Consider the following 27750-nt stretch of genomic DNA (forward strand, 5'->3'; position numbering starts at 1 on the left):
TTAATAAATAATTTTTTATAGTTTCTGATGAGGACGGTCGTACCGTCGAAACGTCAAAAAAATGCAGTGTTTTTTTATTTTCAACACTTTTGACTTGGAAGATTGATAAATTCACACCATATATTTATTTCAATACGTTAATTTTCATTAGGGAATTTGAAAGAGCGATTCTTTAACTATAAGACATGGGTGTTGCAAAATTTTTTCTCTTTACCTTTTATTATAAAAAACAAGAATTCCAACTTCATGGACAGTTTTTGTACATTTGGCCCTTAATGAGTTAAGGAAATTTAAAAGTGACATCTTTTTTTCCTTTCGAATCTGCTTCAGAAATTGTCTGATAGTGGCAAATAGGTTTGTGACATTTAAAATTTGTACAATTACTCAATAAGAAAATATCTCTAAACCAATTATGTTTTGAATCAGGAAAATAAATTATGCAAGAATTCAAATGTATTTGATCTCATTTGATAAGGAAATTTATTCCCCTTTACGATGTGGCATTTTTTTTTCTTTTTTTATTTTTCTTCATCACCGCCCTCTCATAAGCAATCGCGTGTCTCTCCTCTTGTAAAAAGGAGGGGCTTCTGCTTATCCGACGAAGGATTATCGTGTCAACTTGAATAGCTAAGAAATAAGACACGCTATCGTGCTTGAATAAGGATAAAAGAAGGTCACCCCCTTTTGCCTTGTAATCTTAAATTATTTGCTCGTATTTACGTGAAGAAGTTTAGATATAGCCAAAGGCAAAAGATCACGCGACAAACTGAAGATGAACCAAGATAGCAGAAGAGAATAAAAGAGTTGATGTCAAAAAAAAAAAAAAAAAAATCGGAAAAGAAAATACTAAGGGTGATGGTTTGAATTTGAACATCGACACTCAAAAGAGATGAACTACGTTATGAAAAGGATAAAAAGAAATAAGAAAGACGATAAAGTTGTCAGGAAATTGACAGCAAGCTTTATCAGAAAGAAAATACTTTTATTTTTCTTTACTTTCTTTTTTTTCAATATTTTATTTATTGATTCTATCAACGACATAATTTTTCAACGTTAAAAACTATATTAAAAATATTGTAACAATTATTATTGAAAATTAAACTATATTGATTTCAACTAATATCACCGTTTCTAACTAAAAGTGAAGAAAATAAATTTTTTCTAAAGGTCAACTTTTCCCTTTGGTATCTCTTCAGTTTCTCATTCTGTTGCAATTTTTCTAAATCTCCAAATAGCAGATAAAGCCACGGTAGATTTAACTCGATACCTAAAAGCAAATCCCCCCATTGTATAGTGGGAATTTGTGCAAGGAAGGCTCGTTTTAGAGATAAAATGACCAGGACCAGTGTAGAAAGGTAGCTCTCGCCAAACCAATTGGATAAAATGTCACTTTTGTTAACACCCTTCTTTATCAGTGCGAGGACAAAGAATATCGCCAAGTTAAACTGGTCGAGAGAAAGAATATTTACATTCAGGAAATGAAATTTTAATTGTCACTATATATTACTGATGTTTTAAAGAACTTTTAAAGTTCCTCAAATATACAATAGTTTCTACAATAAAATCTGTTGGAAAACAAATTGAAATGAGGAATGAAAATCCTTAACGTACAATATAGTAACTCCAGGAAAATGTTTTCTCTCGACTTGATCATCCTATATACATGTAGCTATATAACTAGTCTAGTGGTGTGTATATATTTGTGAGTAGTGTGTCTCTTCATGAAAATGAAATAGTCCATGTTATAACATTCAAAGAGGATGAGAAATTCTTGTCGCTTAATGAAAGCATTGCGGTCGTTTTGCAACTTTCATTCGCGCTGACAATTGAAACACCTCCTTGAATAAAACTTGAAATTCAGTATATATATATATATATATATATATATCAACCTACAAAGCTCAAGAATAAACCATCAAGTCTCGATTACACTTAAACTCTTAATGGAAATCGTGAATTTCATTTAAACTTTATAGGATAGTTTTATTTGATATTTGCGGAAATTCAAAACTAGAGACAAGTTTCATAATTAAATTGAAATTCAATAAAATAAAAAGAAAATCAGTATGAAACCGTACTTTGAACCTATATTGACTTTATTACATTGATCCAACATATTAAATCTTCTTTAATTCTACATTAACCCTGGCAACTGGCACAACTGGAGTGGAAGGTAATCTCAAAATTGTTTTGTTGCTAGAATGTTTGTATTAACTACAAATCTAATGTTAGATTCAGTTTTTGCAACATACAAAACCGCTACGTAATTTTCAAGTAACTTCGATAAATTTTTAAAAATTCCTCTACCATTTTGGATCCGACATTTTGAATTTTGAAAAACAAACTTCAAATTCGTAAATACCAACTCCAAAAACTCGCAAGTATAACAATTGTCTCTACGGAAACTCTTTACTCAGAGCTTTTCGGGATCACTGATTACGAATGTAAGATTCTTAATCAGTAACCTTGAAAAAACCCCTTTCTGTAAAGATTTTTAAATGAATTTGATGATTTAAAAAAAAGTTTAGTGTCTTTTTAAGCCTCACTGGTCAGTTGTAATTTTGACATAGACAGTGTCTATAGTTTTTTTTATGATAAATACTAATATGAATTACCTTGGAAGCTATGAAAGAGAAATGAATTTGAAAAAAAAATCTTTACGAATTAAAAGATGTGTAAAAAAAACACTCACCTGTTCATAATTTCGAATAAAATCGCGAAGTTCTCGTTCCTTGTCCTCAAGAGTTCCATAGAGAGCTTTCATTTGATTCAATAAATCAAATTTTTCAGCTTTGAGTCTTTTGCGATCAGCTTTGAGTGCTTGCAATGCTTCCCTGGCATGTTGAAGTTCCATTTCCAAGGCGACAAAGCGTGCTTCTTCTTCCAAAGCAGCATCCTCGCCACCAACTTCGCCTCGTGACGCTCCACTCAACAACAATCGCCTCAATCGTGCAACTTCCGCCACCAATCTTTCATTCTCGAGGCGTAACCTTCGTGCACTCGCTAATTCAACGGGACCATTGCCTCCGTGAATGTTCGATAGACGTGACGCCACTACCGGATCACCTACAAGACCTAGAATAAAAACCGGAAGAGTCACGTCAAAGAATCATTCTTCCTCATAGCCAGGAAGAGAATCAATATTTTAAAACGTTTTTTTTTTTTAATCAAATTTTCATTCGAAAATTTTTGTGAACAATTTTTTTTTAAATTATTATATATAAAAATTGACATAATGCATATTTCTTTGTAGTTTATTAATTTCTTTTTAGAATGCTTTTATATGAATATATATATATGTGATTGAAAGAAAATTTCATGCGGAACTTTCTGAAGACTTCGCATAAACCTTAAGCTTCATGAAACCATCTAAAAACTTTATGAAATCTTATTTATATAATAAATTTTAAATAATAATAAGTTTTAAATCAGTCTCAGTGCTATGTGGATTTCAAAAAAGTTTTATTGAATATTTTAGTAACCACTTTTCAGGTCGCAATAATAAAAGCATTCTATTTATAAAAACAAAATTATTTACATTAATTAAATTTAAAATTAGTGAAAATTTAAAAGCTCTATAAATATTTATGTTAACCATTAAAATGGAAAAAATATTTTCGTATGGAAGAGGAGGAGGATTATATTTCCGAAAATATGTACAGATGACCAATAAATAATCATATCGTGGTTATTGATTTTTAACAAAAACTAGTCTAAATGAATTTTTAAAATCCATATCTCCGAATATATATGACGTATTCCACTCCAAACTTTTTTAGTTTAGCACTAATTGAAACATGCTTTCATGATTTTTTTTCAATTTTTTTTTTATTAAGCCGTTTACGAGAAATGAATTTTTCAAAATGGCGGACGATTTTTTTAAACTTTATAAGATTTGCCTTAAACTTTTCACACGGGGGTTTTTCGGGTCGCTGATTACGAATTTGAAGTTCGTTTTTGAAAATTCAAAATGGCGGATCCAAAATGGCGCCCAAAAATATAAAAATTTGATCAGATCTGCCTGAAACTTTTTACTTGGGGTTTTTTGATGTGGCTTATTATGAATTTGAAGTTTGTTTTAAAATTTTTTTAATATTTTAGCTTAATTCGATTATTCTTGTACCATCAATAGCATTAGAATTGATCAAAAGTCGACTGCCAGAAATAATTTGAAAGGAATGATTTTTAATTATTTTTGGAACAGATAATGTCTGTTCAAACCTATTATTGAGTTTTCTTCTCATTTTATCGTATTCTACTTGACTAGTAAAAGATCTGTATAAGCTTAAAATGACTTTTCCATTTCGTCAGAGCATCGTTGTTTAAAATTGCATCTTTGGGTTTTGCTATAAGACTAGAACTATAGTATATGCATTCCTCTTGAATGTTTTGCACCTATGCCGTCAGTTTTTAAAAGGCATATATTCAAGCACCCAGATAATAAAATTAATAACAAACTTACATTTTTTTAAAATTATAGATAATAATTAATAATAATAATAATAATATAATAATTAATAATTTATAATTATAGATCCGCTATTTTGAATTTTCAAAAATTAATTTCAAATTATTATTCAGCGGTCCCAGAAACCTCCAAGTAAAAAGTTTCAGGCAAATCTGATCAAACTTTTATATTTTGGGCGCCATTTTTAATTTTCAAAAGCGAACTTCAAATTCGTAATAAGCGACCCCAAAAACCCCTGAGTTATAAGTTTTACAGGCAAATCTTATAAAGTTTTAGAAAATAGTCCGCCATTTTGAATTTTTGAAAATTAACTTCAGATTCATCATATTCGTAGTCAGTGACCCCTTGAAGCCCTTAATATGGCTTGTCTGAATAATTCAATTAATTTTTGAAGCTTCAACAACTACAATTATTTTTTTTTTTTATTGCATTTTTTTATTCCAGGCGCCATATTTATCGTCCATATATATATTTTCAAAAACCCTAAATAACAAATGAAATTAGACATCTTAAGTTATAATTTCATGTATTGAATCATTTTTTAATATCAAACCAATTTTGAACAGTAGGAAGTGCGTCCATTTGGCAGAGAATGACCAATTAATAAATATAAAAAAATGGTTCATTTAATTTAGTGAGGTTACTCTGAAAAGTGATAAAAAAAACTCATGTTGTAAATTTAATCCCTATTTTAAGGAAACATATTGAATAATAAATTGTTTTATTGCTATAAAAATTTTATTATCACATTTCCCTCTATATTTGAAAAATCTTTAATCGAACAACTTTTAAATATAAAATGTTATATAAATAAAGTGAAAATAAAATAAAAATATATTTCAATAAAAAAAAAAATCCATTTTAAAACGAGAAGAAAATAAAATTTCGAGTGACCCCAAAATAAAATATAAAACTCTGACATCGTCTATACAGTTGAAAGCGAATCAGAGCGTAAAATGGGAAACTACCCTCGACGTTTATGGAATGAAAGGGTAGATTTGTCTGGACTGGAAAAAGGAACAGAGAACTTGAACAGTGTGTTGAAAGGGTTTTACGTTTATAATTCAGTAACTGTGCGAGAGAGAGAGAGAGAGCTCACCGAGAGAATTAGCTGGGGATGTTGGTCTGCTGCCTGGAGCTGGTGCTGGCGGCTCATTCTCCTCATCGGGACGTACATCTCCATCCACAAGATCCTTGTTTTCTTTGTCGAGATCATTTGAGTCTTTGGTTGACCTCAAGGGATCACGATTTGTGGAAATTCGTAGCCTCTCAACGCTCGATCTCTCACTACTTCCACGATTGAGAAACGATCCTCTTGTGTTCGTTGAACCTCGATCTGGACTTGCGCTTCCTGATCTTGAATCGACACTTCCGCCAGAACCTCCCAGTCTTGCTTTTTCTAAAGCCGGGGCATAAGGTCTTCGAACCTTTTCACTTGGACTATGACAAGGTGATCCATTTTTTCTTTCTATAGTAAACAAAAAAAAAAATATTTACGATCAAAATCAATTTTTCGAGAAAAATGCATGTGATTCTCCAGAAACTAGAAAATTGTTAAACATTCGAATGTTATATTAAATAAATATTTTAACATTTAACAATTCCAACTTTCGAAAATTCGACCTTCTGATATAATTCAAATTTTAAAAAATTTGCTCTTTTCACAGAAAATTAAAAGGCATTAAAATAATAAGCGTTGCAGCTTATTTTAATGCCTTTTAATTTTCTGTGTTGATATTTCGAAGTTTTGAAAATTCGATTAAATAAACATTTAAATTTTTTATCAATTTTATCTTTTGATAATTCGAACTTGTAGAAATTTGACCAAACTTTTAATTTAATTATTGATAATAATAAAATTTACTTATTTATTTAATTATTGTGCCTATGACATTGAATTGCGCGGAGGTTCACTACAACTGCAAGATAAAAATAATAAAGGAATGTAAGAATTTTTGAAATCCCACGATTATGGTTGAAAATCTTAATAAGACGAAAAAGGTATGTCTCTATAATGGAGATTTCCATTATATTATTGTCCAGTGCTCTTGGAAGATATATATAGATATAGATATATAAGCTTCAAAGAGAATACGTGACATACTCAAGACACCATTCATAAATGAAATTTAATTCAACTCTGAGAGCTGTTCTCTTAATGTAGGGGCTATATATATATATAGCAGTGTAAGCATTTGCTCTAATGAGTTATAGGTGTATATATATAGGTATCTGCACCAATTCACGCAATTCATTGTCTGTTTGCCATTAAACTTAGACCAACATGGTTTTGATGATAAGACTTTGGTTATAGAAATCGACCAAAATTTCAGCTAAATTAAGCACAAATTTCTGTTTACTTAGGACTAATGCTTTGTAAATAATTGAATTACTAACAAATTGGATATGTATTAAAATAATATATTATAATAATACGTAACAAAAGTAAGTAGTACAATATAATTATGTACACACTTTCATTTAATGAAAGAAAATAATTTTATGTTTTAAATTTTAAAATTCTTTCTTTCAAAATACTTTTGTATTTAACAAGAAAATTTCAAAACAGGATTTTCATAAAATTAAATTTCGTATAAAGGTTTAAAAATTCAGTAAAGAAATCGTTTTGTTGAATAAAATCAATATTCCATAAATATATATATATAACTAAAGGAAATTTGGTAAAAAAAATCACGACATCAAAGTTTCAGTTTATAAATTTTACTCGATGCACATTATCTTTAATGTTATCGGCAGCTCATCGCTTTTAATATCCGTGGATCAAATTCTAGTCTCGGAAAAGTTTTCTCTATAGAGAGAGAGGATCAAAGTTTAATGCTTTCGAATAAAAAAGGAGTTACTCCGTTAAAGTTCGAACTTCGTTAAATCAATAAACAATTCATTAGAGGTAAATAAATTAACTGCTTAGTCATGCTGGCTAACACATGTGATAAAAACCAGTATATCAGAAAATCTTTAATTTGTATAAATCTATTGCGGCTATTATTATTATAATTAAAGTTAAAAATTTTTATGACCTATTTTATATTTTTATCAAATATAATGAAATATTATTTATGAGTCGCCTTATTTGGCTAAAATCTCAAAAAATCGAATTCCATAAAGTCAAATAACCATTTTATATAATTTTTTCAAGTTCGAATAAGCTAAAAGTTTGAATTATCAAAAGATCGAAACTTTTCACTCATGTGAGTTAAAAATTCCAACATTTGAAAATTCTGCCTAATAAAAATAATTAAAAACATTCGCATTATTAATAATTCGAACTTTTAATAATTCGAATTTCTAAAAATTAAATTGGACCAGCCATTTTGAATTTTAAAAAACTGACATCGGATTCGTAATCAGCGATTCCAAAAACCCCCGAGAAAAAAGTTTCAGGCGATGCTGAGCACATTTTATTTTTGGTACTTTAATCCCCTCTAAAACCTCATTTTAACAAAAAAACAAAGAATATGCTCCACTGAAAATAGTGAGTAGTGCTTACCTATCGGACTTGACCTTCGATCAATGGGGCTTGTTCTCTCCTTCTTATCAATAGGACTAGTCCTCTTATCAACGGGACTAACCGACTTTTCACTGGCGGAACTTCTCTTATCAACGGGACTGCTTCCAGCGCTAAGTCTCTTGGTATCATCTTGTTGAATTGGACCATCGCCAATTTCTTGTCCCGGATTTAAGTTAGAGCCACTTCCACTGGATGAGGCTGTCGATGACGAGGTATTATTTGAATTGTTATTAGTACTGCTGCTACTGCTACTTGCGCTGCTACTGCCACCACCGCCATTTGAATTATTATTATTTAACACCAATGAACCCCTCACGTCTCTTAACTCGCCCCTTAATGTGGCACATTCACCCCTTGCCCTTTCCAATTCCCCGTCAAGACGGGCACCCGTCGCTGCGTTCTCTTCAACCATTACGCGAAGTTTTGTCTGCAAAATAGAAAAAAATACAACTTTTTCTTTATATACCAACAACTTTTTCAAACAAAAACAAGAAGCATTATTAAATTACTATATAGATATAAAGTTGAGAAGACTGAAATGCGAGAGAGAAGAGAACTCTCTTTATTCCTCGCATTACCAAAAGCTTTGTTTGATCGCAGGTTTCAATTTTTTCTTTTGTCAAGGATAGTGAAAATCTATAGCAATTCTCAGAGATTTTCTTATATAGAAAGTATTTTAAAATATATATCTTATTTGGGCAAAATAATGCGGATTTTAAATTATTTATTCAATTATAATTATATAAATAATATTACACCGTCCGACAAAATTCAACTTTTTTTTCACACACGAAAAAATCAATGATTTTCAGAAACTAGGACCAAAAAAAAGATACCCGTGTCTGGCCGTTTTGCTAGATCAGGTCATTTTTTGCTTTTAGGGGTAAAAACAACCCTTAAATGAAAGGTGATAGGAAATCTTGTACAAATTAATAATTTTTTATGAAACCTGGTATCTCGGGGTTTTTGGGGTCGCTGATTACGAATCTGATGTCAGATTTTCAAAATTCAAAATAGCGGATTCAATATGGCGGTCGAAATTTATAAAAATTCACCAATTCATTTGAAAGTTGTTACTTAGGGGTTTTTGGGGTCGCTGATTATGAATATGATGTCAGATTTTCAAAATTCAAAATGGCGGATCCAATATGGTGATCGAAATTTATAAATGTTATTAATTTTTTATAAAGCTTCGTATCTCTGGGTTTTTGGGGTCGCTGTGTACGCATCTAAAGGTAGATTTTTAAAATTCAAAATAGATCTAATAATGTAGAAGATTAGAAAACAATATATAAAAATTAAAAATTTCCACATATGTGTTTTTTGTATATTGGACACTTTTTTAATGACAAAACAGGCTTTGAAGTAAGTAAGAATATTTTTATTAGATAACAGTAATAAGCTCAAGTAAGATCAATTTAAAGATGTGAAGTGATTGTTTAAAACTGCTGTGCAAAGTAAAAAAGTCTACAATTGTCATTTGTTTTATGTACTATTTTCCGTAACTATGCAACTCAAAACGAACATATAAACAACTTTCATTGGTTTTAACTTTGTCCAATATACAAAAAACACATATGTGGAAATTTTTTTTTTTAAATATTGTTTTCTAATCTTCCACATTATTAAATCTATTTTGAATTTTAAAAATCTACCTTCAGATGCGTACTCAGCGACCCCAAAAACCCAGAGATACGAAGTTTTATAAAAAATTAATAACATTTATAAATTTCGACCACCATATTGGATCCGCCATTTTGAATTTTGAAAACCCGACATCAAATTTGTAATCAGCGACCCCAAAAACCTTCAATTAACAAGTTTTAAGTGAATTCGATAAACTTTTATAAATTTCGACCGCCATATTGAATCCACCATTTTGAATTTTAAAAATCTGACATCATATTCGTAATCAGCGACCCCAAAAACCCCTAAGTAACAACTTTCAAATGAATTGGTGAATTTTTATAAATTTCAACCGCCATATTGGATCCGCCATTTTGAATTTTGAAAATCTGACATCAGATTCGTAATCAGCGACCCGGAAAACCCCGAGATACCAGGTTTCATAAAAAATTATTAATTTGTACAAGATTTCCTATTACCTTTCATTTAAGGGTTTTTTTTACCCCTAAAAGCAAAAAATGACCTGATCTAGCAAAACGGCCAGACACAGGTATCTTTTTTTTGGTCCTAGTTTCTGAAAATCATTGATTTTTTCGTGTGTGAAAAATCGTGTCGGACGGTGTTACAGATGAATTCCATAATATTTTTTATTTACTTTGTTTTTAATATATTAAATTTTTTATAATGTTTACGAGAATTTGAATTAGAGAATATTTTTCAATAATTTGTCAATAAATATAAAATAACAAATATAAAACGGGACACTCTATGACATTACACGGAGAAAAATGGAAAAACGAATAAAGTAACTTTTACTACTTTGAAAGTAAAACCGGAACTGTCCACAGTTTCTGCCCATTCTGGCAATTTTTACTTTAGAAATTGTTTCAAGAGTAAATTTTACTATTTCTGGAGTAAAAATTGCCAGACATGCGCAGAAATTGCGGTCAGTTACGGTTTTACTTTTAAGGTAGTAAAAGTTATTTTATTCGTTTTTCCATTTTTTTCCGTGTATCAATAATGGTCCATTATTGGGTGCTATTATTAAAATTATATTGGCATCCCTGGCTTCCATTATTGGACCATTAAATATATGCCAATGGTATTTTTCTCATTGGGTATTGTATTGAAAACAAAAAATCAAATACAACATTAAAACTATAATATAAAACTTCCCTCCAGTTGTTCAAAATTTATTTACAAAATGTAAATTTTAAAGCTAAGTTTTTTTTTATTTTTCCAAACTAGACAAACTGGCTAGGTCCTGATCAAAGATTTTTTTTAAATATAGGGCAAAGTAGCACAACCAAAACGTCTGATAATACATAATATGTATATTCAAAAAAGTATTAACCTGGTCTCTTTTTAATGGACCCTCATGAGAACCTCAATTATTTATTTATAATAATCTAAATATTATATATAACATAAGTTTTTAAACAAAGCAATGGAAAATTTTTTGAAATATGTAAATGTAAACCATTCATGAGAAGATCATTTTCTTTTTTGTAAAGATAAAATTATATATATTATGTATTATTCATAGAGTAAATCCTGAATGGACCGCAACTCAGAAACATTGAAAGAATAAGTAAAAAAAGAAATTGTTTTTTTTCTGTTTTTAACTCTCCATTGTTCAAGACGGTCATACCATTTTTTTAATAAACTAAAATATTTACTTATATTTATTTATTTAAATATTTATACATTTTTTGACCTGTCTAAATGCTTTATAAAGTCACAACACTGAGAAAAATGTTTAGTCAGAGCAACCAAAATTTGGTTGGGCCAACAAAAAAGTTTTGTTGGTATTTAAGCAACCAAACTATTTGTTTGAGTCAACCAAAAAATTTGTTTGAGTGTTTTTTGTAAGCATAACAAAAATGTTTGGTTAGTTCAACCAAATAATTTTGTTGGCCTAACCAAATGTTTAGTTGAGATAACTCTACGACGTTGTTTCAACCAACCAAAATTTGGTTACAAGAACCAAAATTCCCTAACCAAACAATTTTGTTGCAAACACTAAATTTTTTTTTCTTAGTGAATGTTCTGAACGTTCAAATGAACAAAAAATTTGTTTATTACATCTTTGAGTAGAAATGAATAATATAATAAATATTTGATTCACTTTTTCATTTTTCATTGCATTAGTAATTTTTAATAATTTATAGACCGAAAAAAAGAATTAAAACTTCAGGCACATATTTATAAAATTGATATGGGTTCAATTTAACAAAAATCTTAACCGGAAATATAAATTGGGCTTTATTTTTTGAATTGACTTTTTCATAACGAATAAATGACGAACTGATTCGGATAATTTTCAAATTAATCCCGTATAGTTTATATATAATATAGCCTGCATCCGGAAATCAGTCCGACATTCTAAGCGGAGGAATGATTTATTTATATATAATGTACTTTTCCAATTCATTGAGCATAACATAGAAAAAATCATCATTGCAGATGATTGCATTTACCGGAAATATGGAACACAATGTCAGTTTATATTAACTTGAATATCAGAATACTTCCGACTTAATGGATGCACAATCGTCCATGTATGCGGATTATCTTCAGTATAGTTTTAATACCTATAACATCATCGCTTTCCATATAAACCATCGCGGAAGAGAACTCAACAATATGAATTTGTAGCCACTACTACCATGGAAATTGACTCTGAATTGCATAAGCGGATTTTGATAATCTTTGAATGTAATGCATCACATAGACAACATAATTCTGACATATTCATAGTAATTGAACTTCGAATAGAGGAAGAATATTTAACTTTCTTCCAAAAGATTTTCAAATATTTTAAATATTCTCAACCACGCAGAAAAAACTTGAACTCATTTTAAGTTGGGGGTAACGAATTGAGTAAGCAGAAGTTGAGGTTAGGCAACGATTTTAAAAAATTCGACCTCCATATTAGATCCGCCATTTTTAATTTGTAAAATTTAGCTTCGGAATTGTAATCAGCAACCATAAAAAATCAAGATTAATAATTTACAAGCAAATTTAGTTGATTATTTTAAAAATTCGTTTGACATTATAAAATACTGAAACGTGAACTTTAAATCCAACAGAAAAATATGTCTAAGTATTATCAGTCTCTTGCTATACTTTTTTTTTCAAAGAAAGAATAAAAAAGATAAGGATGGAAATAATTATTTGATCGCAAAATCGTATAAATTGTATTTGAAGTGAGAAAAGTGATTTATTTTTTTTTTCTCATTTTAATTGAACAATATCGTCTGAGGGGAAAAAGTGGAAGCCTGTCAGGTAAATAGGAACTCCTGAGTAAACGTAGAGTAAGCATAGAGGTAACCATGGTTCTGGCCACGATCCAACAAAACAAAAGGGGTTTCTAAGCGGAGGCGGCAGCAGCGGAAGCGAGTGGTGGAAAGTGGAAACCTTTGGGAACTTGTTGCATTCTCTTTGATCGGCGAGTGCGGAGAGTGGAAAGAGGTCGAGAGGGTGACTCTCTTCTTCATACTATACTACATAATATATATATATAGTATATCGGGCTTAAATGTGCCCTTTTCAAGGACGTTCTTTCCACCGATCGACAAGATTCCACCAGATAAAATGGACTCTCAATAGATGAGTCAAAGACCTTTCGAGGGCAAACTACTGCATACAAGGACACAAAGAACACGAATTACTATCCCCAAGATGAATAGCATCATCCAAATCCTTGTGTTTCTTAATTGACTTTTTCATAGAAAGTGATTTTTTGTTTATTTTATTGAAAAATTCTGATTAGAATCACAAACGGAAAAAATTAATTCTCTTAATTAATGTGTGATTTGAGCATAAACTATATCTGAAAATGAACTGGTACTTAACAATAAGATGTATGCAGATCTTTAAAAATAAGATGTGGAGTTATTTCTGATTACAATATTAATAATATTAAGACGCACGTACTTCTTATTGCGAAAAACGATATTAGAAATCTTAAATTCCATGATATGGAACATATAATCCCTGATTAACGAATTTCAAATGAATTCAAAAACTTGAAAAACAACTCTGCCATTTGCTTTTATTGTACTAATGAAAAAAAGATCATAACTAATTAATATTTATTAATGTTTTTTTTTCAATAAAATTCACAGACACAACACTTTTGAAATGTATTAGAGGAAATGTGCGTTTCTAAAACAACTATACAGAGTCCACAAAGGTTCTGACAGAAAAGCCACCATCGCCAACTAACAGTGCGGTTGCTAATATTATGCAATGTATGAGGGAGACCATTTCCGGGGTTAGACGAAACAATTGTACGTGAGTTACTGGCAATATTGAAGCTTAATGCTTAATCTATGCGTACAAGGGGTGGAGAATAAACCGGAAATGCTAGTTGAATCTTAAAAATCTTGAGGTTGCTCTTTTTTGACAAATTATTATATTAAAATGCACAAAGAATTTGTATACTCATCATGATAAACTAAATTCACAAAAAGAGTCCTATTAATAAGTAATGCCATGTGCACAGTGATAACTTATTTTAATTATACTAGAATATTGAAGAAATTATTATTGAAAATCAAAAAAATTTTAATGGAATGTTAGAGCTGTAAATATAAGTTCTGTTTACCAGTGCGGTAAAAAAAGCTTTCAAGAAGAATACAATCTCCAACTACTATTTTTAATGATAGTGAAAATTAGGAAAAATTTAATGAGAACCTCCTACAGATACATTAATTTTTAATTAATGAATTTTACGTAGAAATCGTACTTGGCCTCGTTTATACACTTAATTGCATAAATATTGTCCTTTCGGTTTGACGAAATTTGGAAAAGTTGTGATACTTCTAGAATAATTTTATATTAGTTTATGCGGCATTTGATGTAACTAATGCATACAGCATATGTCACAAACCAATAAAATTATTATAAAAGTGTCACAACTTTCCAAATTGCCATCAAACCGGAAGGACAGAATCTATTCAATTAGGTGTATAACTATGGAATCAGATCATCTCTAATAAGAAAATTGAAAATTTTTTTTTAACCAAGGACTTGTTGGCAAGATTCACATTAATGAAAAGAGTTTCTTGAGAAGATTTATTTAAGGGAAGACACCACCTTTATTTTGGACCCTTTAAATTTTAATGATCGCACTTATATTTTTTTATATGTGCGATTTTATTTTTTATTGTATCATTTGGGTAATAAAAACATACAAGTTGGTTAAAAAAATATTATCTTAATTTTTTAAACGATGGTTGTACTAAAAGATGAATATTTGCTACAACCAAATTACATCTACAAATTGAAATAATTTACGCGAACATAAAATAAATTCATATGCGAAAAAAACACTAATTCAGTTCAACTAATTGTTACTGATTCTCATTCTCTTAAATTTACACTCGAATTAATTCGACTATAATTTATTCCGGCTTTCCATAAAGAATTTTTGATTAACTTAGAGATATTTTTCACATATACTAATTGTAAGAGATTTTAATTTACTGCTTGTCCAATTACTATAGGTTGCATTTATATTTCTATATAATGAAATAAATGCTCTAAAACACATATAAAATCGTATCATAAAATGATGAAACTATACTACATAAAAGATTCCATTTTACTGGCGTGTTCTAAAAAGTTTCATATAATATATACAATTCATAAAACGGTGATTACATTCATTTTTTTAAAAAAATGAAGTTTAAATGTTTATTTTCCTTTAGGTTCTGTGGAATCATACCTGGAAAGCAGCCAAAGCTTAAGTATGGAAGCAGGTTGCATGTGAGATGAATAGCCTCAAAACAAATATGTATCTCTACTTCTAGGAGGAGTAATATGAATTGAATATTGCAAATATATGTGCCATTCCAGGAGTTTTTTAGCACTTTTCGGAGTAACCTTTCCAAATTAAATGAAACATTTTTTTAATAATATTTATTAATATAAAGGTCCAAAAAAATCACTTTTTAAGTAAAAACAATTGTTTATTTAAATAAAACAACAATAAATAATGCAAAAAATTCACTTTTTTCCTGCAACTCCAAATAAATTGGTTTAAAGATCAAAATTTTCCTTATTTTTCAAGCTTTAATACCGCACAAGAAACATTGAGTCCGAGAAAATATTCAACACACAATTTTTTAAACAATGTTTGTTTACTTTTTTGTATTTTATTTACTGTGAAACGTCTGCTAAAGCTGCGCGCGACGTTTGGAAGTTGTCGCTTTCCTTATTGAGCAGAAGCTCATTACACTAGCGTAGTAAAAAACATGTTGTGTGGAAAGTGAGGTTTTTCATCCTTCAAAAATGTTTTTATGATTTTTTACTGCAAAGTAGATAATTAAAAACCATTCAATGTGATAACCAGAAATTTTTACGTTTCATTTAATGACAACATAACCTCACTTTTCGCACAACATGCTTTCTACTACGCTAGTGTAATGAGCTTCTGCTCAATAAGGAAAGCGACAACTTCCAAACGTCGCGCGCAGCTTTAGCAGACGTTTCACAGTAAATAAAATACAAAAAAGTAAACAAACATTGTTTAAAAAATTGTGAGTTGAATATTTTCCCGGACTCAATGTTTCTTGTGCGGTATTAAAGCTTGAAAGATAAGGAAAATTTTGATCTTTAAACCAATTTATTTGGAGTTGCAGGAAAAAAGTGAATTTTTTGCATTATTTATTGTTGTATTTTTTAAATAAACAATTGTTTTTACTTAAAAAGTGATTTTCTTGGACCTTTATATTAATAAATATTATTAAAAAAATGTTTCATTTAATTTGGAAAGGTTACTCCGAAAAGTGCTAAAAAACTCCTGGAATGGCACATATGTATGTATATGTGTGCAGTTTTCGTTTTATCACCCAAAGAGCCCAGAGGCTGTGAGTTCAATTCGCATAATATAATATGCCAAGTAGATGCATAAGATGGTAGTTGTGACCCAGTAGGCCTCAGACTTACTCACTAACACAGATCAGTGTGGTTATTCACCCGTCGATCGATATAGAGTACCTTCCAGCAGACTCCACCCGTTCTTGGAGAGACTTACAAAAAAAAAACTCGTCATTTTCAATGTCGTCAATCGACAATATATCAACAAGAATTCCATCTTATTTTTATACTTCAAAAATAATAAGAAAAAATTTTTACTTTTAAAGTTTTTGATTTTGTAAGTAAAAAAATACGAATTTAAGAAGGTGCAAAATTTATGGATATGGATTTAAATAAAAATTCACTGATATAATACAATTATAAAAAAAGTGTGTATGTAAATAATAAAAGTTAAATGAGATAATAAGTATTATTTCTCTGATGAGAAGGGGTTTGACATTGATAATACACACATGCCGATGCGGTGAAAATATAAACTTGATTGCTCTGTCCATCTAAAGACCCTACTGCACTGGGTAATGGCCAATTTGTGCCAACGAACCTTTTTATTGAATTTTCATTACGCTTCCCAATGGAACTTTGTCATCAAAGGGTCGTTAAGCACAATGGAATCATAGAAATGAATCGACATTTGAAACCAGGAAATTTCATTTCGATAATACTGAAAAAATGTTAGTTCGATATTGTATATTATATGTACAAAAGTATCATCAACTATACGAAAATGACGTTATCACGCAGTCATAGCTCATTAAACTCTATATTGTTATTATGTCAATTTAAAAGTTTCAACTATATTATTCACATTTCAGTATATAAATCAATGCACTATTTCAAATTGATTACGAATTCAATTACATAAATTTTAAAAATAAAACACCCTACATTTTGGAAATAATTAGTTTAATGAAATATGTTCATTAATATTATTATTAAACTATATTTAAATTTTTAGAAACTTTATTTAAATTCAAAATGGCAGATCCAATATGTCGGCAGATCCGCCATTTTGAATTTTGAAAAACTGATTTCAATTTCGTAGTCAGCGACACTAAAAATTATAAGAACAACTACAGCTTTCTTTTCTTAAATGTCTATAGTTTTTCCTGCGTGTTAAATGATTAATTATTACCTATATAAAAGCTATGAAGCTTATTAGTGTATTATTATTACTATTATAGAAATTTTTTAACATTAATGTTATTCATACAATTAGAGAATAAATAATTTCTAATTATAATTATTATATTATTTCTAATTTTTGTTAAAAATAAATTATTTATTTTAAAAACAAGCTCTAAAAATGCAAACATATTTTATATAGAATTCTTCAGCGTCCGCATTAAAGTCGAAATTTTTATGAATCCTTTTGATGTAAACACAAATCTCAAGCTGATTGCATATACATGAAGAGAATGAATACAGTGAAAAGAATGCTAGAAATGAGAGAAAAAAAAGTGACAAACAACGTGTAACAGCGTAGCTATTAGTGCATTTCTTTTATAGTAAAAGAGAAACTCAATTCAAAAAGTGCCAAGAAAAAGGTGAATACAATGTTCACTTTTCATTTTGAATTTCAACTTCAAAAGAATGTAAAAAGCATTATGTTGTGTTTTCTTTATTGTAGTATTACGTTATAAATGAAATTTATTATTTAGAATTACCAATATAGTATTATTTTAAAATTTTAAACATATTTATTTAAGAACTATAAATTATTTTATTTATAAATGGTTGGAACTTCTATTTGTCAATGTACAAGATTCCTAACCTAAAAGTTGAGCTGTTTAATTTTACGCGAATTATCGTAAATTAGGTTATTCAAAATTCAAAATAGCGGATCCAATATGGCGGACTTTTAAAAAAATTTAAACGGTTTTAATTGAAACTTGTTACTTGGGTGTTTTCGGGGTCACTGATTACTAATCCGATGTCAATTTTTCAACATTCAAAATTACGAATCCAATATTGCGAACGATTTTTCAAAAATTAATCGTATTTGCTTGAAACTTGTGTCTCAGTGGTTTTTAGTGTCGCTGATTACGAATTTGTCATCAGATATTTCAAATGATCCCTTCCTAATTTTCTGTAATTCTGATGTGTATAATTATAATTCATAAAATACTTCGGAAATTTATTCCTTTATACGCCTCTGTTTTATATAAAAAGAAATGTTTTTTGAATCATGATTAAATAAAATTTAATCTATTAAATTATACATATGAAACTTCTGATTTAATTGATAAATATTTGTTTAAATTTTGGTAGTAAATCATTTAAAGAATACAAAATATCGACAAGTGCACGCAGAGCGAGTATAGATATAGATAAATGTATAGATATTAATCAAAAATGGATGCGGATACATTGTATGGTGACTAGTCACTCTAATGATTAATGAATTAGCCTATCTCCATTCGTGTGTTTCGTCTAATCTATACGTATGAGCCTATGTGCCTTTCACCAAGTGTAATGGATTAACCCTTTAACCCTGGCCATGCAGTTGTGACGCGGTAATACGTTTCCTTTTTGAGTATACGAGTCGGTTGCGGTGTGTCACCGGATCTCTCTGCGCGGGTTTAGATTTTGCTTGCAAGCCTGTTCCCAATTTTCTCCCATATATATATAATAGCCCTCTCACAACTGTAATCATTGTTGTTATTTATTGAAAGAGGCTTCAGGCACGATTGTTCATGTCACGTATCATGTAAGCCGATTATTAAAAAAAAAATCCTCTTTGATGCGGTTCTAGTGCTATAAATATGATTCAACAATCGCTTGTGTTACAAAATAAAAGCGAATTTCGTTTTTAATTCCCCAATGAAGAAAAAAATATAAAAAGCAGAAATATATTTGTTGTTATATCTGTAAAGCTATTTTATCACAAAGCTTTGTAAACAGAAAAAATACTCACTAGATGTATTTATTAGTTTATTTAGCTTTGTATTGTACAAAACGTTTCAAAAAAAAAAACAAAACCCATTTAGAAATCAAAGTACTAAAAGTTTGAAAAATGGAACAGATTTTTTCAATATTTTTAATTATTCTTTAGTGTATGACCTAATTTAGAGCAATTTAATTGTAAAAAGTTATTTTCAATTAAAAGAAATAAAAATTTAAATAAAAGATATTTCTTCAATTTCAATCATCATTATTGAGTGTACAAACGTAAATAGAGATGTTTGATCAATTGAAAATAAAGATTGGAATAAAATCTGGCACAATATGGCACCAGTTGACCTAAATATCACTGAAAACAATTTCGATAACAATGTCCTCAAGCTAGTTATATAATAGAAAGAAAAAAAAAATTAATAAAGCAAAAAACCGCAGAAATTAGAACAGGAAGATCTAATCGATGTTCTCAAATTTATTATTACCAGCCAGTGACTTCTCTCATTTGAAAAAGTTTGTCGCCAAGCGAACATTTGAGTATATGAAAAAATATACCTTTTTACATTTAGAAAAGTGCAAAGTAAAATATTTAAAAATTTTATTTAGAAGTACTTTTTGTAGACTATAAATGCATTAGTTTTTCTTTAAATAACAACATCGTATTCGTAATCAGAAACCACCGAAAAACTCCAAGTAAAGATTTTCAAGCGAATTCGATGAATTTTTCAAAATTCTTCCACCATTTTGAATTTTAAAAAACTGATATCGGATTTGTAATCAATGTACTTTTTTTTAAATCACTAAAAAAAGTAAAAATAAATTTTTTCGGAGGATAGATTTTTAATTGTCTAGGTTACACATTGTTATGCCTAAATCACCTAATAAAACGAATCTTATTTACAAAAAATATATTTCTAATTATTTGCAAGCGTGAGTATTATTTTCTTAAGTGTTTTTATTCATGGAATTGAATTTAGGTCATGTGCTAGTATATTGTATCTTCCTTCGTCTAGTATAGACTGTAAATGTAACTTAAAGGTCCGAAGTCGCGGCTAACTTATAATGCTTTCTCTCGTTTATAATATATACCTGGCAATGTGATTGTACACCGGCATCTAAAGTTTTCTACAAATAATTATACTGCAATTTTCATGATCGTTGATCGTTTATAACCGATTTTGACGAATACAGATTGCCTTTCACTGTAACTTATTGTTAAGCCATTCAAAAGGAAAGATTATTATTAATTCAAAAATCTTTTCTAGCTTCAGTAAAATAAATCAAAGATAATCAAAATGTCCAAAAAATTTAATAAATATCTGGATAATCTAAAACCAAAAAAAGTTTCATTATAAGAATTACAAAAGGAGTGAATTATTATTATTTAATTTATAAGTGTGAAATACTTTTAAAATTATTATTATTATTATTATTATTAAAGTAATCGGTTATGATAAAATGTGAGAATTAATAAATTTACTATTTATGCATAATAAATTACTTAATGCGCTTTAGAGGCGTGGAGTTTATTGTAATAACAAAGTACGTGGAGTAAATTAGTTTGTCGCAAAAAATGGGAAAAGAAGCAGGTTAAAGAGAAGATTAATTGCGAAGCAAAAAAAGATTGTCAACCCCATGTACAATGTTGAAGCAACCCCTTTCAAACGCGATGAGATCATCCCTTGAGTCCTGATTACGCTAAAGTGACGAGGTAAAGTAAAAAAGACAAGAGCAGCCATCAAGGCTAATGGGAAATGTTTGAAGAGGCTTCTTCGAACGTCCGCAAATTTTATCGCTTACCAAATTTTACAAATTCAAACATATTATTTCAATTTTATAAACATATAATATAAGTATTTTAAATAAAATATGAGAAATTAAAATAATTACAAAATATCAGTTGGAGAGAAAGCTTCATTCATTATTGTGAGGTATCAAAAATCCTCAAAAGTACTTCCAAGTCATCTGATCTCCAACTTCTAGCTTACTCTTTCATTCCCTGAAATCCATCGACTTTACTTGGAATCTAACTACCAATTTATAAGAAAGGGTAAACCATTTACTTTTAAAGAAATTGTACATCAAAATTTGTTTCTGATCAGAAAAATTATTTTTCTTTACAATTTTTTGCATGATAAAAGTTTAAGTAATTAAAATCATTGTAACTGATTAAAAGTATTCGTTATATGTACGACGGACAGACGAATATAGACAAACGGATACCAAAGCATTGCTATAATTTCAGCTCTAGGCCACGAAACCCTAAAAAACTTATAATATTACAAAAAAAAGAAACCTAGATATTTCTACTCTTGCGCTTGACAATTTTTCGAGTTGTGTAAGTGTGAAATATCGAATTTATCAGAATCAGCTCATCTCCAGATGTTGAATATAAACCTGAGAAGTGGTTGCGTGTATATGAAATATTTCCCATGTCGTCTGATCCGTAACTTCAAGAATACATATATCAAAAGATGGAGATTTTTATATACTTTGATTTTCAAAGTGAAGTCTTTTCTGTATACATATATATGTATGGTATAAATGTAATGCTTATGCGTTTTAAACCCCTGAAGGACCAGAGGAAATTTTACTGGTATGGAAAAGAGGATGAGGAAAATGGAAAGTTGGAAACTAGAGGAAGAAATGGAAGGGGTATGGATATGTTGGATAGGTGGTGGTGGCAGCAAGGTACGTGCTGGAGCATACCAAATGCAATCTAATATTACACTGAGTGCCAGTATTTATATGCAAGCCTAGACTTACGTTTCTACATATATACTGTGGGAGATATCTCTATACTTCGACGTGAATAACTTAGTTTCCCAATTATTACATAAATTATAATTCAACTCGATAAGATGGAATTAATACTCTTTATAGAAAATATGCATTTCATTTCAGATTCATTTAAATGAAATGTCAAATCGAATAAGACTAATTTAGATAAGGAAGAATCTAATTATTTTTTAAATATTATATGAAAAGATATGCCGTTGGTGTGTTAAGAATTCTGTATTTCTGAAATTCGTTTTGGAATCTGGAGTCCTGTTAGATTAGTTTAGATTAAGTTAGACCTTCCTTTTGTGAAAGAAGAATAGGTAGGCAAGAATTCCTTCTTCGGATTGGAAGAAAATGTAGCCTAAAATGGCTTAGATTTTGCACTAAAAGAAAGTAGCGTCACACTGCCATCGCGGTTATGTAACTTTTAGTCTAAAATTTTCTCAGTACAGTTTAAAAGAGAAATGATCTTAATTTCCTTTCCAAAGAATGAAGGAAGGGAATCAAGTAGCTCTCAACACTATCGGGTGCAATGGAGAGTAGCATCAAAACTTGTGATTCCAGAAAGGAACAATTGGGTTATCAGTTCTTTAGAAGCTTATAAATCAACAGGAGGAGACGACTGTATAATAATCATAAACTCAGACGGTGCAGCTCCAAGATTAATTAATTATAAAAATTGTTTTCTTATGATACTCACTTCTTTTGTTTAAATAATAAATTCACGTATTAACAAACCAACTTGCCAAAGTTGTCAGATTAATAGTCGACTTGTAATAAATAAATTCGATTCTTATTTGTCCTTTCGTTCTGTTATGAAAACTCTTGCGAGGCATTGAGGATTCTCGCCCGGTCACAAAGACGTTGAGGATATCACTATCCATCATTGAAATTAGAAGTCATCAAGGAAAGAGCTTCCTGGTGTATATATTTGGATGATAGTACCGAATATTTAAGAACACCAGGAAGACGAAATTGCTGTTTTGTTGACGATCTGTCCAATCAATACTGGCAGTCAATTTTTCTATGGACTTCTCGCATCAATCAATTTAACATCGGATAGTGTAGGGATCTGCGTTACCGACGATTGCGTATTGATTATCGGTCGCGAGTATTATATTATTGAATATTACTCTCTAAATCTGAATTAGTAAAAATGTTTATTAATTTGAATTAGTGACTCACTTTTTGCTTCTGAATTAGTAAAATTTTACTAATTATTAGTAACTTTTAATAACAATTAGTAAAATTTAACTAATTCTAAAGCAAAAAGTGAGTCACTAATTCAAATTAGTAAACATTTTTACTAATTTAGATTTAGAGAGTAATTGATCTCAATCACACCTAGAAAAGAAGCCGCTGTTTAACGACGCTTTCGAGTTTGACTCGTCAGACATTTTATTCTTATTCTCATCCTGGTGTTCGTAGATTCAAGTTGTGTTCTATTCTTTTTCGTGTAAATTAATTAAAATTTAAAATTATAAAAATGAGACGAGGCGTCGTCGTCGTCAAATGGACGGTGAGTCCCAATAAATTAATTAGGAGTCGTTTCCATGAGAATCGATCTTATTATTATTATTAAAGTATAATTGAATAAATAAAATATAAATCCTGTCTTTCGGCCTTCTGCCATTATTCAACTTTTTCTAAAATTTGAAGTGAATATTAATGAATAGTGTTATTCTTATAAATTTTGTCTAATGGTGTTTATCCTCTTCCCCCCCTCTGCGCGGTCTATTGTTGCTGTAAAGTAACAATGGAATTCCTGAGCTGATTTTAATTTTTTCTAATTAGAATTATAAAATTTACTTGTCGGGTTATTTAATTATTTTTTTAGGTTTATTTTATTTTATTTTAATAATCAAGTTCCTAGGGCTTAAAGCCCTTCAAGGAACAGCATACAGTATTTCACAAAGCACAATGGCAAATATCATATAATATAATAACTAAAAACTAAAAAGTAAGGTTCAATTATAAATGAACAAAAGAAGGATACTGATACAAATAAAAATATAAAAAAGAGAAAATAAGGAGAAAATAATAGTAATATAACAACAATATAAAGAAAATGGAAATACAACTAGTATAACACATAATAAAGTTTACCAATAGGTTACATCAAATAATCTAGTATCCTTTTTAAACAAAAAATCGAAGAATAGTTTTTTAAAGCTAAACTGAGTTGGTGTTTCTCTAATAACAACTGGAAGCTTGTTCCATAATCTTGCTCCTCTGATAATGAAAGATTTTTGCATTTTACAAGTTTTATGGAATGGTATTACTAATTTATTTTTTTTTCTCTGAGTCTCGTATAATTATCCTCATTGGGGTTTTTAATTTTAAAAAATTCAAAAAGATATGATGGAGTTTCATATATATATATAAAAAATTAGACGTGTAATATAATTTATCGTCAGTTTGCTCTCTCTAGGTCAAACACGTATATTACATCAATTTTGATTCAATTAAATTGGTGACACTTGAATTGAGAGTAAAATCGCTGGAGGACAAGTGGCACTTTAATTACGTTTGGTATATATATCAGGAAAATCAGTGTGACATGAGTCGAGTAAACCCAATTTACCTAATAATATATTCTTTTGATATTATTGTTACTGATGTCGTTTAATTATAATTATGGAATTTCTCTGTTACGATAATGGTCGACATCCAATTTTTCCAATTGCAATTTTGATTGCTTGTTCACTCTTTGTATAAAGTATCTAAATAAGATCTTTTATCTCGACAGTACCTATATTTTTCGAATAATATTTCCTATTGTATTTTTAAACTGACAAGCAATAATTACATAATTTTACACAGAGATGAATAATTTCATTAAAAGAGATTATATTACAAAGAATTATTAAAATTATTCACAAGTAATATTAGGTATTTCTTTTTATTTAATTTATAAACAAAATGAGTGTCGTACAATTAATAACATTTCAAATAATGAATTATGTCAATAAACTGTGTTTTTTAAAATCCAATAATACATTTTTTTTTTATTTTTAATATTATATATATGCCATTCCAGGAGTTTTTATCACTTTTCGGAGAAGCCTTTCCAAATTAAATGAAACCTTTTTTTTATAATATTTATTAATATAAAGGTTCAAAATAATCACTTTTTAAGTAAAAACAATTGTTTATTTACAAAATACAGCAATAAATAATGAAAAAAATTTACTTTTTGTTCTGCTCAATAACGAAAGTGACAACTTCCGAACGTCGCGCGCAGCTTTAGCAGACGTTTCACAGTAAATAATATACAAAAAAGTAAACAAACATTGTTTAATAAATTGTGGGTTAACTATTTTATTATACATTATTTTTCTTGTGCTGTATTAAAGCTTGAAAAATAAGGAAAATTTTGATCTTTAAACCAATTTATTTGGTGGTGCACAAAAAAAGTGAATTTTTTTCATTATTTATTGCTGTATTTTGTAAATAAACAATTGTTTTTACTTAAAAAGTGATTATTTTGAACCTTTATATTAATAAATATTATAAAAAAATGATTCATTTAATTTGGAAAGGTTACTCCGAAAAGTGATAAAAACTCCTGGAATGGCTTATATATATATATTTGTAAATTAAGAGAATAATTTCAGCGTCAGAGAAAAATGTGGTATATTCACGAGTATAAATTATTAGAGCAAAAAGAATTTCAAGTGATAGCTGCTGTCTGATTTTAGTTGAAATTAAATAAAATTTTAAAAAAAGTTACTTTTAAAAACAACTTTATGTTACCTCAACTACTCTCAACATAACCAGTAAGCGTAAAGATGAATATGAGATTAAAATTTTAATATATACCCTCAAATAACGATATTTTATATATGTATTTAGTGAAACGAGTACTTTCCCTTAATTACATTTTCAGATTTTAATAAATTAATGAAATTCCACGTTCAACAAATCCATGCTATTCATGTTTAAATTAATTTTTTCCTCCTAACGCATTCATTTTATTTTCTATGTAATTTTAAAATCAATAAAACAGTGAACAAAATTAATGAAGAATTTAAACAATTGTGATTAAATTTATTATTAGTTAATTTAAATAATAGAGCATGATAATTTATTACTTTTTTAAAAAACAATATTACTTCTTCTTTTTAGTAACTCAACAGTAAAAACGAGAAAATTCTCAAACATTGAACATTTCAATGCAATTCATTGCAAATTTCATTTTAAATTAAAAAGTATTAATTGTAAAATATTTTCTGTACTAAAAGCAAATGTTTACAGTAAATACTTATATCAAATAATACGAGTTTTATAGTCTTCTAACATCAAAACCCAATAATAAATATTTAATTTAATTTTTAAAAAGACCGTCGATAAAATTAAATTTTTGTTTTATAGCACAAAAATACCTCTTCTATTTACAGAGGAACAATTCTAAATATTAAACAATCTCCTCTTAAATTAAAAAAAAATTCTCCTCTTAAATATTCTTATTTTAGAAAGAGAATTTAAAAATGAAATATCCCTTTCAATTTAAGAATAAACTTTCTTCAATCATTATTCTACCTTAAAAAAGAAATAGTGAAGAGTAAAATCGTTAATGGATGGAACTTTTTCTTGAAAATTTTAATAAGAAATTTTTTGTGAACCTATAGTATATAGTTGAATATTCTAACTTTCTTTTTTATGCTGATGGAACTGACGTTAAAAATTATGATCCTATTTAAAAGACTATATAAAATATTGTATGACACTCACCTGCGCATCAGCAAGGATGCGGCGCATTAAGGCCAGGGTGGGGTGTGATGTGACGGCATCATCAAGGGCAAATACATCACTGTCCTTGTTCAACTGATTTAAGCTCGACAATGCTAAAACAATAAAAACAAGTCTCATAAATTCTTTATTTAAATATATAATAATTATTTTGAATAACCCTTCAAAATCATTTGCATTATAATAAGCCATCAACTGGAATTACTTGCTTTAATTTAAAGTCATATGAAGCTAACACAATTTGAGGGACAAAAAAAATGAATGTTTATGCTATAACTGAAGTTTGCTACAAGTATATATAGTTAATTACTAAATATTTAACAAGTCTCAGAGAACTACAAAATGTTAGTTGAATAGAAATTGACAAAGTTTGCTTAGTATCTCAGACGATTATATTTTTTTTTACTCTTCTCATGAAAGTAATTTCAATTAACCAATAAAATTTGATTATCTGGAGGGAACTTTGTCGTCAATTTACTGTGTAGGAGATACTACACTTTAGTTAGGTTTCGCAAATTAGAACAAACTTCCACCGCCACAAAGTATAGTGTTAACAGCATGTGATTGTTAGGTGACGTGACCACAACAATGTTAATTTTATCGGGATTTTAACACTTTAACGCCCTATGGTACGCATATGCTGTACCATAAATTACTTAAAATCATTAAAACTGTTGAACGAATATATATATATAACTTAAAATTTTTAATTACTAGCACTGATTCAACTTATTCCCATTTTCTACAAATAAAAATAAAAAAGCATGTTAGGAATAACATTTTTAAAAATACAAGAAATAGCACCAAGATA

At 28.9% G+C, this 27750-nt stretch overlaps 1 protein-coding gene across 6 annotated transcripts in view; it reads right to left on the reverse strand.

Annotated features, from left to right (window-relative positions):
• The window catches only part of LOC127279341 (kazrin), a 165294-nt gene that overhangs the window by 38845 nt on the left and 98699 nt on the right, over window positions 1-27750 (reverse strand). For all 6 annotated transcript variants that reach the window (XM_051301648.1, XM_051301643.1, XM_051301646.1 and 3 more), the window contains 4 exons: window positions 26922-27034; window positions 7977-8424; window positions 5568-5936; window positions 2693-3075 (listed from right to left, as the gene is read on the reverse strand). In XM_051301648.1, the coding sequence (XP_051157605.1) occupies window positions 2693-3075; window positions 5568-5936; window positions 7977-8424; window positions 26922-26948 (1227 nt within the window). In that variant the 5' untranslated portion in view covers window positions 26949-27034. The remainder of the gene's footprint in view (window positions 1-2692; window positions 3076-5567; window positions 5937-7976; window positions 8425-26921; window positions 27035-27750) is intronic.

Source organism: Leptopilina boulardi, unplaced genomic scaffold (assembly GCF_019393585.1).
Source record: "Leptopilina boulardi isolate dan_hultmark-lab unplaced genomic scaffold, ZJU_Lbou_2.1 LbouV2_216, whole genome shotgun sequence".
Classification (NCBI taxonomy): Eukaryota; Metazoa; Arthropoda; class Insecta; order Hymenoptera; family Figitidae; genus Leptopilina; species Leptopilina boulardi.